The following is a 15,220-nucleotide window of genomic DNA, read 5'->3' on the forward strand; positions in this document are numbered from 1 at the left end:
TCTTCTGTTCCCACATGTATATGGCTATAGCCTACGGGCTGAATGGTATAGTCATTTTTCTCTGCAACTAAACAAGGTAAATAAATGTGATATATTGGCACATCACCCCACCACTCTGCATATGGTGCACATTAAGGTTGTATTCATTTGCCATATGAATATAATTCCTTTTACCACATCTACTATTAGTTACAAGCAGTAAATACAGAGTTGTTTTGCTGGAACTCGAGGGCCTGCATTACATCATGGAGCACTAAACATCCTGGACCTTCTGGAGAATTTCATAGACGTAGTTTTAATGTCACCTGAACTCGAACACTGCCGACATATTGTTTCCAACCCTACTTGATGAATTCTTCAAGGAAAAAAAACACAGGGCAGTCTTAGTATTAGTGCAACAGTGCACACCAAAAATAGAGATACAGGAAAGCTACCGATGAGATACGTGTTCTTGACAAAGAATAGATTGGGAGTCATATCCCAGGTATAAAAAGGTTACTTATTGCAAGCACTGCTTTCCTATTCAGAATCTAGTGAAAGTAAGGAACCTAACATTAAAATATCATCCAAACAATTTCTCCAACTGTAGCTTACTGAAGACCTGCAGTCAATGAGAAGAATTTGTATCGCATGACAAACTGTGACACTTTGTTTCATTAGGCATATATTTTCCTTAAACAAAATATTATCAGGTTTCAAACCCAGGTTGGCATGGAACAAGAGAAGGAAAAAAGTGAGTTACTTTACAAACTCTTATGGTTCAACAAAAATGCACACGTCTTGACATTAGTGACCCATAAATAATACATCACAGGCAATTAAAAACAAAGTGCACCTGTCTTATCAAGTACTGATTTTCAAATTTACTAGCATTAAGTCCCCAAATGCATCCAGCAGATGGTGCTCTAGGACACCTACAGCTTGCGTTACATTTACCTTACTTTGGCAAGACAAAGAATAGGGATTTATCAGTGACTTCAGTAAAACGTATTAGGCTTTATTGTAAAAAGAACATAATTTCTAAATATGTACACAAAAATACATATGCATAAGACACATGCACAGAGGCAACCAGTAAATAACTCACACCTGGATGATACTACTTTTGTTACGGACTTGATGGGTAGTCTATGTATATCAGTGGTATTTATGGTCATATGGCAAGATCATTCTAAGTTCATTAAAAAAAAATTTAGAATGCCTTAAAGTTAGAATTCATTTTTAATTATAGCAGGAATGTCTCATTAGGGTGATACTAGTAAAATTAACAACAGTAGGATTTACGGTAATGACTTAAGTGATTGATGAGAGTATAACAAAATGAAGTTTTAGACAGAGAAAAAAAGCAGGGCAGCCATGGCATACAGTACTTTAAAAAGCAGCTCTGTGGTCTGTTAGTGCTAGCCTTATGGTTAATAAAACCTTCTTTCTAATTAACGGTGCTGAAATATTCTTAAAGAACAGAATCCTGGTGTTATGAAAAAAACTTAGTAGTTTTGTGTTTTTTTTTTTCAGTAGACGCCATTCCCATAAAGGAGAAAGCTGACATAGATTAGCATGTCTGATTGCAAAGAGGAAAAAAAAAATGCCACCTTTCAATCAAATCAAAAACAGAACGTGAGAATGGAAAACTACTTTACCGAAATACTACACACACAAATCTACGTGACACTCTCACAGTCAGCAACCATTTACTTCCAAAGCTAATCAACTGTGGCTTTAAAAAAATCACTCAGATCCCTAAAAATACTGAAGTACTTACTTTTAATAACATTTAATTTTATGATCTATTGATACAATATAAAAATGGTGGATACATAATAAATATTTTGTAAATTTTCATCTTGCTTTTAAGCTCGTGTCAAAGTTTTAAAGAATTTAAATGTCAATTGAATGTATTGGGAAACATTTTCTCCAAAATTTGGAAATGTACAGTATGGATAGCTTTATTTTGAAGGAAAAAGGATTATTTCAGGGAAAGCATTTTGGTGGATAAGATTCGGTCCAAAAACACACCAAGTGCTTGGACAGAGCTATGCTTCCAAACAAAAACATCTTTCATTGAAATGTTCTTGGTTGATTTTATTTTAAAAAGTCACAATTAAACAGAGTCCTATGTTAATTTTCTTCTCATTGGGAAAACTGCATTCCACAGGAGATAACTCTCACAAGACAACAGAGTTGGAGACATAAACCTCTCTGTAGTGCAAGAAAGCAAGGCATCTGCCACAGAATCTGGGAGATTTCACAGAACACGTGCATCCTTTTATAGACCCCAAGTTGTACTACATATAGATTTCATCCAGTTAGAATTAGCCTGATTTTGCCCAACCAAGATGCATATTAATATTGGGCAACATGATTTTTAAAAATAGTAATAAAGCTATCAACTTTACATATAGCACTAAGATTAGTAGAAAATGGTGTAGGCTTATGATGCTAGCAAGTAAAATTACTAGCTTATTCTCATAATTTTTGAAAACAAACAAACAAAAAACAAAGACAAAATACCTGAATGAGACGTATGACATGCAGAAAAAGCAACAGCCTAGTTTTCTTTAATTTACCTATTTTCCTTCAAGAGAGAAGTCTAAATTCAAAAATTTAAGTTGAGGCGTTGTGTGAGTTTATAGACCACACTGCAATTATGTATATAAAAGCCTGACCATCTCTCAAAGGGCATTTACACTGCATGCAATAGATACAATGCCTAAAATTCCTCATCTGGAAGGCCCTGACTTCGGCCGCTGCATCGTGGAGCCATCAATGAGCCAGAGGCTTATAAAATCAGACCCAGCTTGCATGACTGTTTAAAACACACGGTAAAAATCTCTCTCTCTCTCTCCCCCCTTTTTGGTCATTTTATTTTGAAAAGCTTCAACTGACTGGCTTGTTCATTTTTCTATTCTAATGTGTGGAAATACTCATTATGTGAAAAAGTGCCTATTTGTCTTTCTCCCAGATTCACCCTTCAAAGCTAAAGCAAAATTAAATTGGGACATCAGATGCCAGAAAAGGGCCAGAAAGGACAAGGTTCACTTTGAGAAAGGTAATTTAATTTAGTCAAGGTACATTACAATTTTCTAAAATTTTTATTAGCTGTGCTGTTATGTTATTCTTTTATTTTTTCTTTGCATTCTCAGCACTGCTAGGAGTTAATGTCCACCATACTGCAGACAATGAGAGGGTATAGATGAAGTGCTTTATGAAAAATATAACATTATAATATATACTCTAATGCCAACAAGATGGTGTGTGCACGGTGATTTATTTGCTCTAAGCATCCAGCGCTTCTGATAACACCTTAAGTCAGCTCCCATTGTTGCTTTCATTTTGCAGACAAGACACAAGGACCACAGCAAAGCTTAGAACTCAGATTTGCTTTACTCCAAACTTCAGAATGTGGTCAATCCTACTTGATTCATTCTTTTTTAGAGGACACACATGTAAAAATCACCTCTAGGGTGATTCATAAGGTATTTAAGTATATAAAAACGTATTTCACCCTTCTGGAAAAGCTGAATATTTCTAGCTTTAAAATACACTTAAATCTGTGAAATATAACAATTACCTATAAGTGTAGCTAGTAAGCTTTTAGATACTTCTCAGAATACACATTGGCAATAACATATAGAACATGATTAGGTTAAAGTAAGTAAAAAGAAAAAAAAAATTTTTTTTCTTGTATTTGGATTGTTATATGTGCATGAAACATCCTACACTATTTTAAGGCAAGATAAAGTTCTTCCTGAATATTTTCCGACAAATAACAAAATGGTATATTATCTATGTCAAATCTAGGTTTGTCTAAGTTAGTGAATCTTGATAACTGAATTTATAAACACAGGAAAAAAGAAATGAAAGCAGTAACTCATCCTAAAAGGACAGAAAGAAAAATGAGCCGAATGTAAGGGCCCACAGTGAAAAGAACATGAAGCACTTTTCAAAAGAATGTGAAAAACAAAATCCCTGACATTTACATATTTTAAAGTGTTACCGTAATTATACGTAAACTGCACATCTGTGTGAATATGTGAAATACACATATGTACACACTATTCCCCCACATACACACACACTAAAGTTTGATCTGATCACAAAGACTGTGTTACCCATAGCATCGCAGGCTTCAAGTTATTTTTTATATGCTATTTGTACAGGGACTGATCTGTTTTAATTAAAGTAAGAAATACATAGTGGAGAGTCACTGAATAAAATCCACACCGAACAGAACACAAACAAAGCAGAATCAGCTCTGATAAAACACTGTGCATATACTTCTTTTAGAGTTGCACTGGCTTTCAGGGATAAACTTTCACATTCATACACATAGTATACATCCAATAAGCACAACTAAAGAAGTCGGCCCGAAATACGATGGACTTAGATGCATTCAGACTGTTTCATAACCTGGGGCTGAGTGACAGAAGTACCGTAGGACTCAGGTAAAGTAATCAAGAACAACATGATCCTTCCTTAACCAAATACATCGCAACTTGCTTTAAATTAAGAAACTGTAAATATTTAAGAGCAGCTAAAAAGCTCTACCTTATGAAGTAAAAATCTAAAGCTATTTTTGCAGGAACTCTTCAGTGTTGTCATAATCATTTTAATTAAATTCTCATTTTTCAGGTGGTCCCTTTAATTGTTTTTTCCTACTTCTTAATGTGTTTTTCTAAAGCCATTTCTTTTCTGCAGCTGTGTGCGATTGGTTTTAATGGTAGCTGCTTCCTTTTTTGCCTTCTGTGAATTACAATTTTAAATGGTTACACATTTTTTGTTTTACTGCCTTCAGCATAGTTTCATAAAGATGTTTAAGGCTGTTGCTGAACATTTTCATTTCCCATCTGAAAAACCAAGAGCCACTTGAATATTCCACATTGGCCTTTTATGACCTGCTTTACCTTATAATATGTAAATGAAAGCATATTTTTTATAAAGACTGGTTTGTTTCCAGGAGTAATTTTACTCTTTTAAAATATGAATTCAATAAACAAGATAATGTGTGACTGTTCTTTTCATGTTATATCTTATTGTTCGTGAATGAAACACCTCTATTTTATGTGATGACAGCCATTTACAATGAAGAACTAGAATTTTCAGATCATAAGAATAACCTGTAACATGAAAAATGAGTCTCACGCCTGGATTTGAATTATCAGTGGTCACAAAATGTCAGTAACGAGTCTATCTAGACCTTTCCTAAATTTTAACTAAGAAATTAAAACTACTTGATGATTCAGTTTCACTTTCACCATGATGAAAAAGATAACCTCGCTGCAAAATCTATTACATATTACTTGTAAAAGTTGACATAAAATAAATTGTACTCACTGCCTGGGTTATCTCCAATCCCATTGCTTTTTCCATTCCAGTACCAGAGCAAAAGTGTTGCATCACGTGACCCTGAGAGAATGTAGCAATTTCCCCCAATATATGACTCAGAACGGGTGAGGCAAGTGACGACATCCCAATGGCCAAACACAACTTGGATCAATTTTCCTGAAAACATAAAACAATTTCTTTAAAATTGCTATAAAAACTTAAAATAACAAAATTCCAGTGACCAGTTCACTTATAAGATAATAACACCTTATTAACTCAAATTCTGATAATTCTGATTTTACAATAAAATTTGATCTGGTCCAATCTAAAAGTTTTGTTTGGATAGTAACACAAATGAAAAAATAAATTGAACAATGATAATAATGTTTTGAAGGGCAAAAACTATTTCAATTCAAATAATAATATTTAAGGACCATGACACATATTATAATAGCTACTACAAATTACAAATGAAGCATGTCTACTGATGGAAGCAGGCGCAGGAGAACCCTCATTGGGAACCATTTCAACATTTTCTTAAGTTACTGTATATGATTCAAAACCAACGGAATTTAGATGTGTTTCGGTAAGTACTCCATAACTCAGACTTCACTAATACAAATCCATCTCTGAATTAGTAAAGACTTAATGTATTTCTTCTTTTTTAAGTGCTCTAAACAAGGACAAATGAAAGTCACTTTGGAAAGTTTCAGTTGTTTTAAGTCAGGAGCACATTAACTAAGTCTTGGTAAAAGTACTAATATAATGTGATTGCAAACTGAACCAGGCCACTCTTTCTTTAATTTCATCTGCATGATGAAATTCCTTGGTGGGGGGTGATGATGAAATTAAGATTAAGGCAGTTTATCTAATGGTAATGGCTCGGGGTGGTGGGGAGGAACCCAGTAAACTTGCTATGTACCTGGGGCTTCAAACACAGGACGAATAATGGTGTCAGAAAAAAGTAAAGCCCCCACCTTTTAGAATCTTTGTTTAATCAGATATGGTATTTATAATTCACACAAACTTGTCCAAATAATTAAATAACTTGTAGCAGAATTCCCTTCTACCCCTACCGTTTCTAGCTAACATGTTCCTTTGAAATGTCTACAGAATCTAAAAATGAATGTCTATCCTTAATATTCATCATGAGTTTCTTTTTTTTAATAAGTGTTTCAGTGGGGTCACAAAAAATATAACTCAAAAGGTTCAAGGAAAAAAGACCACTAAGCTGAAAAAAAAATTAATGTGACTAAAAAGTTTGTGTGCTTAACCTATCCAAAGCTTAAGGTCTCAATTAAGTATTGGCATCTAAGTGTATTTAACTTTTTGAGATAATAAATATAACTAGAAAGTATTTATATTAAAAAGTTTTAATTTTCTATTTTAATAAACCCCAAGATTATAAGTGCTGCACATTTAGAAATAAAATACTGAAATATATTTTATCTAAAATTAGATGAAAAGTCAAATATAATGTTTTCATTCTTACACATAGACTACTACTGGTAACTTTAAAATCAGATTCATTTCAATCTCAAATTGCAAAATTTTTTCTCCTGTGAATAAAGACTTTAGTGAAAGAAGGTGTTTTAATTGCAAAATGTTAAAAATGTTCATTTTTTAATTTCTTTAGCCTTTTTAACTGATGTGAAGAGACTTCATTTTAAAAACTAGCCATATCATCGATAAAGAATATGTTAAGAATTCAAGGCTTTGTAGAATAAAAAATGGAAAAGAAAAAGAGCCAATTAAATGTGAAAAAATGTAATAATTTTCAAATCGTTGCCAATTTACATGAAGAGCAAAGTGGACGTTTCGTGGTGAAATGGGTGGGGTTAAACTAGAGGCAGGCCTTTCCCAGGGCAAGGAAGAGGTTAGGTACCTGAATGCACTTAGTACAGATTAGAAGCGAGGCTAAAGCAACGAGCTTTAACTACGGAAGAAGCAGAGCCACAGCACTGTGACTGCTTTTGGTCGCGCAGTGCACAGCGCCTTCGGCTCAGCCTGCACCCGAGTGCCCAGAGCACGGCAGCTCGGAGCGGCGGAAACCGGCCCTGGAACAGGCTCCCTTAGGACCCGACGCCCATCACCTCGGCGCCCCCGGGGGAGAAAGCGAAATACTACAGCGGGCCCTCCGCGCACCAGGCTGGAGGAAGAGCAGCTACTCACTAGGACTTGCGTAATTTCCAAGCCATGTGAGGACAGAGTGGAAAGCTTTGTCTGTAAAAGCGGGATGGAGTAAACAGTAGAGTGACAGAATCATCCAAGATTCACTTATTCATTCTCACCACTTAAGTCATCACTCTGTAACTAGAACATCAGTGTCAGGAAAATGGATACCTGGTCTCTGTGGTTTCTTTTTCAACTAAAATTTCCCAGTGTTTTAAATTTTGCCCCAAAAGTTATCACACCAATTTTCCATTCAACAAACATTTACTGAGCACCTACTAGGTGCCAAGCAGGAGACCTTCTTACACCTGAACAGTGAGAAACAGACATGGCACCTGCCCCCCGAGGGCTGACTGTCTGGTGGGGCAGATAGCCATTAACCAAACGCAGTGACGAGTTTTATAAAGGAAGAGTACAGGCAGGCTCAGCGAGAACAGTAAGGCAGGGCAAACGCGTGCTGGGCGGCAAGGGGGATCGAAATGAGCGAGTGACATTTAAGTACTGACATCTAGAGCGTTTCATATTTTAATACAAATTGATTCTATTCTCTACAATTTATATTTTGCGCTCAACTCTGGAAAACATTATTTTTTTTAAGTTTACTTTTTCCTGTTCTGGCTGCCTTTCTCAGTGATATTTGTTATTGTTACGAGGCTGAGGTTCACTCCTCCTAAATAAATCATGGCATATGAATAAATACCTGCTGCTCTTTTGGTAAATTATTTTCTGATAATCTCATAAGTGTTCCTCAACCTTTATTTTTTTGTTTCCTTTAATACCAGTCCACCTCTCCACACACTAATATCAAATATTACCACAAGCACTAGAATATCCCTTTTTTGACAGAACAAATTTTCTAGTTAATGTTTTATTTGACAGCTGTGCTACAAATAAAAAAAATTCCAGCTCAGGACTCTGCACCACTGAATCTAAAATGTGGCCTGAAAATAATTCCCACTGCCCAGGGAAGGTTTTATTGTTGCCTCTGCTGTTCTGCCTGTGTCCCGAAAACATGATTTATATTAAAAGAATTTCCTGTTACAACCGTCTTTCTTCCCCCTCCCCCCGCCAAACCTAATAAGAGAAGGATTTTTTTTTTTTTGGCTTATGTGCTAAAATATAATTGAATTCAACACTTGTGATAGCTTAGCCATTATATATTATCGATCACACAATTTTTCCCTTGCTTCTCTGCCAAACTTAGGAGAATATATTTAATATTCCTCTTGTCACATACACATCTTCTCAGGCACATAGTTATCCTACCTGAAATTATTTTAAATAAAACTAGCATCCCAGTTTGTTTGTATCGAAGATATTAAGAAAGATAAGAGGACTATCATTTGAGAATTTTTTTCACAACTTTTCTGGCAAGTGTAAATATTTTTATTGCACAAGCCAAGTTGGTCTCATTAACATGAAGCTTAAATAAGGCTACTTATTACGAAAATATTTTAAACACACACACATCTGAAGAAACAGTAAAGTGGAAGGTTTTGGAAAGAGGAGAAGAAATGCTATCTAGTTTATTAAGGGTAATGTAACATGGCAGACACACTAGGAACTTAGTGTTGTACATTACAGTGTTTTCCAAATTAAGCAATGATTGACAGGTAACACCTGTATGAGATAACTGGGACAGTCACAAAGAACGCTACATTTGAAGTTAGAATAGCTGGGTAAAATGCCCCATTCTAGCATGGTTATCTATACAAATTTCAACAAGTCAACCTTTCTGAACCTCAGTTTCATCTGAAAAATGGGGATAAGGGAACCTGTTCTATTTCACAGGATTATTGTGAGGCTGGAAGAATATACATGTGAAAGAATTCTGTAAATTCTAAAGAACTGTGTGTGAGTGTAAGAATTATTTTAATTATAACTATTATATAATGTAAGGTTAGCTTTACAAATATTAATATTCAATGCCTTTTAAAAATGTTACGGATGGACAACGAACTAAAAAACCCTCAAACGTCAAAACCAAATACTGATAAAATATATAACTGTATTTATATGACATTCTGGAAAGGGCAAAATCCTAGAGATGAAGACTAGATCAGTGGTTGCAAAGAGGTTGAGGTGGGAGAAGAGTTGACAAGGGGCAGCACAGGGAATTCTGGGGGTGAGAGCTGCTCTGCCTCTTCACTGTGGTGGTGGTCACGGAACTCTGCATTCTGCCAAAATAATGGAGCTGTATACCAAAGAATGAATTTTACTGTATATACATTCAAAAATAATTTCAAAAATGCATAAAACACCATGTGCAATATAAAGGGATGTTTAAGAAAAATCTTATTAAAAGCATGAAACAATTTGAATCTGAAACTCTGTGCAAACACGAAGCACACTTTGAGGTCAAATAATGCTAGGGCTGTCACTACCATATAGTGAAAGAAAAGGTAAAAATTTAAATTTGATTATTAAATCAGAGGAAATTAATTATAATTATACAGATACTTTAGGAAACTGTATCAATCCCCACTGCATTTTTAAAGAATTCTAGAGAGTTTTAGGTTTAACAGTAATCAACCTCATAGACGTAAACATGTAATAAAAGCCTAATTAATCAAAATGATTTGAATGATGATGTTTTCTTTCTGGACCTACAGAATAAAGATGCAAATTATAAAAACAATAACACCTGGACCATCAATGCCATAAAACAAAAAATAAACAAGATCATGCCTGAAAACAACTTGTAGGGTTTATTCTATGAACAGCACATGTTCAACCATTTTCCCTACTCCCTCATAGCTGTTACAGTTTTGTCACTAAAATACACTTAGGACAAACCCCTTCAATAACTAGCAATTAACTTTTCAATGCACTGTACTTACTAAGGTAGGAGAATGGACTGATACATTTTATAAACATTATTAACAAGACTGAAAGATGATTTGCTGTAAAACATTTAATAAACTAGAAATTTCAATTAAAAAGAATTTCCTATTCCCACAACATTTAAGTCAATATATTTGTAGAGCCTTGTTTTAGTTGAAATATGTACTTCCACAGTATCCATCAAGTTCTGACATATTAACATCTAATTTTAATTATTTAAGAATATTCAGTTATATACTTATTATACATTTATTTAATCCTTGAATGGTTTCTAAAATATTTTAAAGAGACTCTATGAAAATTTCCAATGTTTCTAAATTTCCTAGATGCAAAAATTTATATACATTTACTGGATTAGGTCTCCTGTACTAATACTGAGCTGAGCTTGGGTTGTCCTGAAGGAGATGCACGCAAATGAATATACAGACTTAAATTTTTATATTTTAACAAGAGCTGTCAATAAAATCCGCAGTCAGCTACTTTTCTTCATAATGGTGTAGATTTCAGCAAGATTCTATGCAGAATTGGGTAGAGAAAGAATTCTACTTCCAAGAAATATACCTAATGAGAATTTCCAGTAAGGAAAAAAATCCTTTAAATAATACAAAAGTGGGAAAACACACACACACACACACACACGTCATAGACTATGCAAATACATGTGAATATGGTATTTACATACCATCATACGCTTGGGTGACAAATCTACTATAAAAAACTGCCTTTTAAAAATATGCTGAAATAAATTTAACGGTGGACTATACAGTAGATTGGGGAAAAGTGTCTTTTCATATTTTATAACTGTTAGAATTCTGTAATTTTGGGGAGGAAAAAAACGAGAAAGCATTCTAAGTGTCTCAGTGTTACCGGGAGGAGGAAAACAAGTTACCTGTGTCTGTAGAGTAGACTCGGAAGCTCTTATCCCAGAAGCCACAGACCAGGATGCAGCGGTTGTCGGAAGTGATGACGAAGCACTGGGAGTGGACTTGAATACTCTGGTCTAAAAGGTCAGTGATCTGCCTCCTGTGCATCCCTGTATTGCTGGCTGTGCGAACAGAGGAAGAAAAACATAAGCTTTCTAAACCCACACGTGCAAAGAAATCCTACTGCTTGTCATACTGGGGATAGGGGTTGAGGGAGGAGAGGCGGCACGTTCCAGGGTAAGAATATTTTATCTTTAATTTTAAATATAGTAAAATTTGAAAAACCAAATAGGAAAACACATCCGATTGCTGGAAGAATGTGGGCAGCTAAATTCAACACCTCAGTAAGAAATTTTGCCTAGAGGAAAGAAACAATAACATGCTACAATTTAAAAATAGTGTGTGATTCTCAGAACACGCTTTCTAGCTCTTGGGCAGCACCAAACTAGATTACAATCTGCAGATTGCATCACGGTTAGGTTTGTGTTTCTGACAATCTCATTACACCTATTGCCAGGAGAATGGATTCATGTTGTGACAATCCATTACCTTTAACTTTTTGTCACAGGAAGAGATATTAGAATTTAAATGTCATATCGCTGAAATATTGTAGCATCTTGTACTACTTTGGCTGTAACAGGTCTTTAATTTGACTAGATGTGAACTCCCTTTTCCTGTTTACGGCTGCACTTGCATGTAAGGAAAGCAGGGAACGACTATTTATTAAAGATACTTGTAATCGAAAAAGTGTGAGCATAGCGCCTGCCACTTCTTACCCCTTATGTGAGCAATAAAACAAGGCAGCCCGGCAGCGTGTGTTCAAAGTGCTACAGAGCCCCTGGGATGGGGTTTGTCACAAGGCACAAGGTCAGACTCCGGACGACAGCAAGCACACCGGAAGAGGAATAATCCTCTAGAAACACACGATCAAGTATGTCATTATCAGAGAAGGAATTTTCACTGAGATGCCTCTTTTGGCATTATGAGGGCAGCCAAATAGGAAGCTTTGTTTCTAGTCATCTCGGGTATTTCACACTAACTTTCCAACATAAATAATGATTCTTATACTGCTAAAGAATCTTGATTGTATCAGAAATTAGAACAAACACAATAAATTTCTGCATCTAATACATACTTTGTACCATAATCTTCAGTTTAAAAAGTACTATAACTGCATTGTTGATAAAAAGAAAAACATATATATATAAATAAAAATCCCAATATATTATATTCATTGTTTATAATAACTAAGTTGATGTGGCCAATTTAATGGAAAGCTCAGAAGAAAAATGTGTTCAAAATATTCTCCAGTGCTCTGCTGGGAACCCCTGGGGACACAGAGGAATAAAATATTCCCTGCCCTCAGGACATACACAGCATAGCAAACATACATATACATGTGAACCACTGAAAAATTCTGCTAGTGTCTGACTACACAACTTAACCATGTAAGATTATTAGAAACTTTTTAATAACAGGATTCATATTCTTTTGGGTGATTAATGGGCTAGAAAGTGACAGCAGTAGGTAAAAGGGCAGAATTCTGGTTTGGGATCATTTCCTCCCTCCTTCCACACAAAGGGAAGTTACTGGCAGATGAGAAAAACTTTTATGGGTATCACAGTGTATCACAGAGAAACATTAGTACCCCACTGGCGTGAAGCTGTGTGATACAATTCAGTGTTGTTTTTTTTAATCCCAAGAAATCTAGCAATTAAAAGCAAGGTATGTAGTACCTTCTAGACTGGTTATTACAGTATTTTATTCCACATGAAAATTGTAAAAATGTTCATTTTTCTCAGTGCTTACATGACTTTTGCTCCTATGATAAAAACTTTTGACGCTGGTCTTTTCTGGGGATGTGATCTCTTGGGAGGACCTAGCTCGGCATATCTGGGCATGTGCATCCTCGTGAATTGAGTGACCGCAAAGTACCATGGAGAATGCTGATGCCTCCTGAGCAAGCAGATGAACTATTTTCTTTCAAGTAAGTGCTTACTTGTAAGTTAACATTGCAACATCCATCTAATCTAATCTAATCTAATCTAATCTAATCTAATCTAAGCAACTATGTATCTCACAACTGCCTTTCCTTTATCTTACTGTTTTCTCTGGTAAACTTCCTGAGATTCAGTACTGAAAGTATTTTTATTTAATGAAAACTAGGTATATTTGTCTAGATAAGCAGTCTTCAAACTGGGGTGTGCATACCCTTGGGGGTTAAGATTTCCCCAGGGATACACAGGCACAGATGGTTTTAAGGGAATCAATTTCTAGTTCCTCAATTTTCACATGTTCTCTCTGAAACAGATTTGCCTGAGAACTCTCCTGTGAGTTTTCCTTTCTAACCTCTCCTTTCCCATGCTCTTCTTCCAGTAGATAAAATTAAGGCATATTTCTCTCCTATCCAGAATCTTACTATGGTGCTTCACCTCAGGGTATGAAAATCTCTTGAGAGCCAAATAAAGGGGCAATTCAAGATACTAATGTGACGCTGAAAAGTGAATGGGTAGGTAGCAAAGCATTCTGCAGAGCAGGTGGTTTCCAATTCACTGCTTTCAATCAAATGGAAGGAGGATCTAATCAGGCTGTCAATTGATAGATCATTAAAAATAAGGTTCAGTGATAGATTATTAAAATGACCGTTGAATGATAGACCATAAAAATAATTCTTAATAATATAGCACTATATGAATGTTTTCACATGACCCAGAAAGGGCTCAAAGATTTGAGTAACATTATTAAAACAAAACTCTTTCCTTTCCCATTTATTTTCTTATATGAGTGACATTCTTCAGAGCTTCTATCCATAAAAACAAAAAGACAGAAAAGAACTGTTGACAAATCCTATCTCATTCAGCAACAAATAATGTTCTTCCATGAATACAGAGCTGTTTCATTAAAGATGTATTTCTAATAAATGTTTGTATTTACATTTAATAATATTTAATAAAATTTATAATTTTTAATCAATTTTCAAAAGTTAAAATTGTGTAAGGGAAATAGAATGAAAATATAAAATCAAGATCAAAAAGTAATAATGTAAAATTTTCAACTAGAGATTTTTATGCATTTTTAAAAACAGAAAATGTTATCGATTCCATTTCATATTTAGATTCCATTGGCTATATTTAAAATTTTATACACTTTGCAGCTACTTAAAATTGTGATGAAAACTTTTCAGATGTCAACTTTAAAATGTGTGGGGAGGTACATGGTTTTAAACAATTATTCTAGGAGATATAAGAGCAAATAATTTGATGACGAGTGATGTGGAGCAGGAAGAAAACTCTGGCCCACAGGCCAAATCTGGCCCTTGTCTGGTTTCATATATAAAGTTTTATTGGAACACAGCAATGAGCAATTGTTTACATATTGTCCATGGCTGCTTTTGTGCTATACCAGCAGAGTTAAGTTGTGTCTGAGACTTTATGACCCTCAAAGCCTAAAATATTTACTATCTGACTCTTTAGCAAAAATGTTTACCCATTCCTGGTCTAATGGGTTGTAACTGCCGAGTTCATTTAATTATAGACTTTATACTATAGGATATTCATTGTGAAGTTTTTAGGCAAACAGTAAGTCTGTACTTCAGAAATAATGCTTTAAATGACTTAGCAAATGGGTTTTATCATTTTCCTGACTTTCAAAACTTTACCAAAGTGAGCATTTAAATTTTTAAAAATATATGGCAAATCATATCTACTCAAAGCAAAACAAGATTTAGGAACAAGAGTAGCATTTATCCTACATATAGATAGTTACTTCTTAGATTTCTACTTATATTTGGGGAAATGATAAATGACTTAGTTTGGAGCTTAAGATACTTTAGTTCATCTTGATGGTTCATCCGCAAATGGTGGCTACTTAACTCTTGAGTGAAACAATGGCTCTAACCACAAAAAGGGTGACATACATACAGGGAATATCTTGAATTTTAAAACACTAAATCAGCT

General features: G+C 34.8%; 1 protein-coding gene across 2 annotated transcripts in view; it reads right to left on the minus strand.

The window, feature by feature from the left end:
• The window catches only part of LRBA (LPS responsive beige-like anchor protein), a 504,599-nt gene that overhangs the window by 19,455 nt on the left and 469,924 nt on the right, over window positions 1–15,220 (minus strand). For both annotated transcript variants that reach the window (XM_081135597.1, XM_081135598.1), the window contains exons 52-53: window positions 11,231–11,386; window positions 5,335–5,502 (exon numbers count right to left, since the gene is read on the minus strand). In XM_081135597.1, the coding sequence (XP_080991723.1) occupies window positions 5,335–5,502; window positions 11,231–11,386 (324 nt within the window). The remainder of the gene's footprint in view (window positions 1–5,334; window positions 5,503–11,230; window positions 11,387–15,220) is intronic.

The sequence above is a fragment of the Miniopterus schreibersii genome (assembly GCF_964146895.1).
Source record: "Miniopterus schreibersii genome assembly, chromosome: 4".
Taxonomy (NCBI): Eukaryota; Metazoa; Chordata; class Mammalia; order Chiroptera; family Miniopteridae; genus Miniopterus; species Miniopterus schreibersii.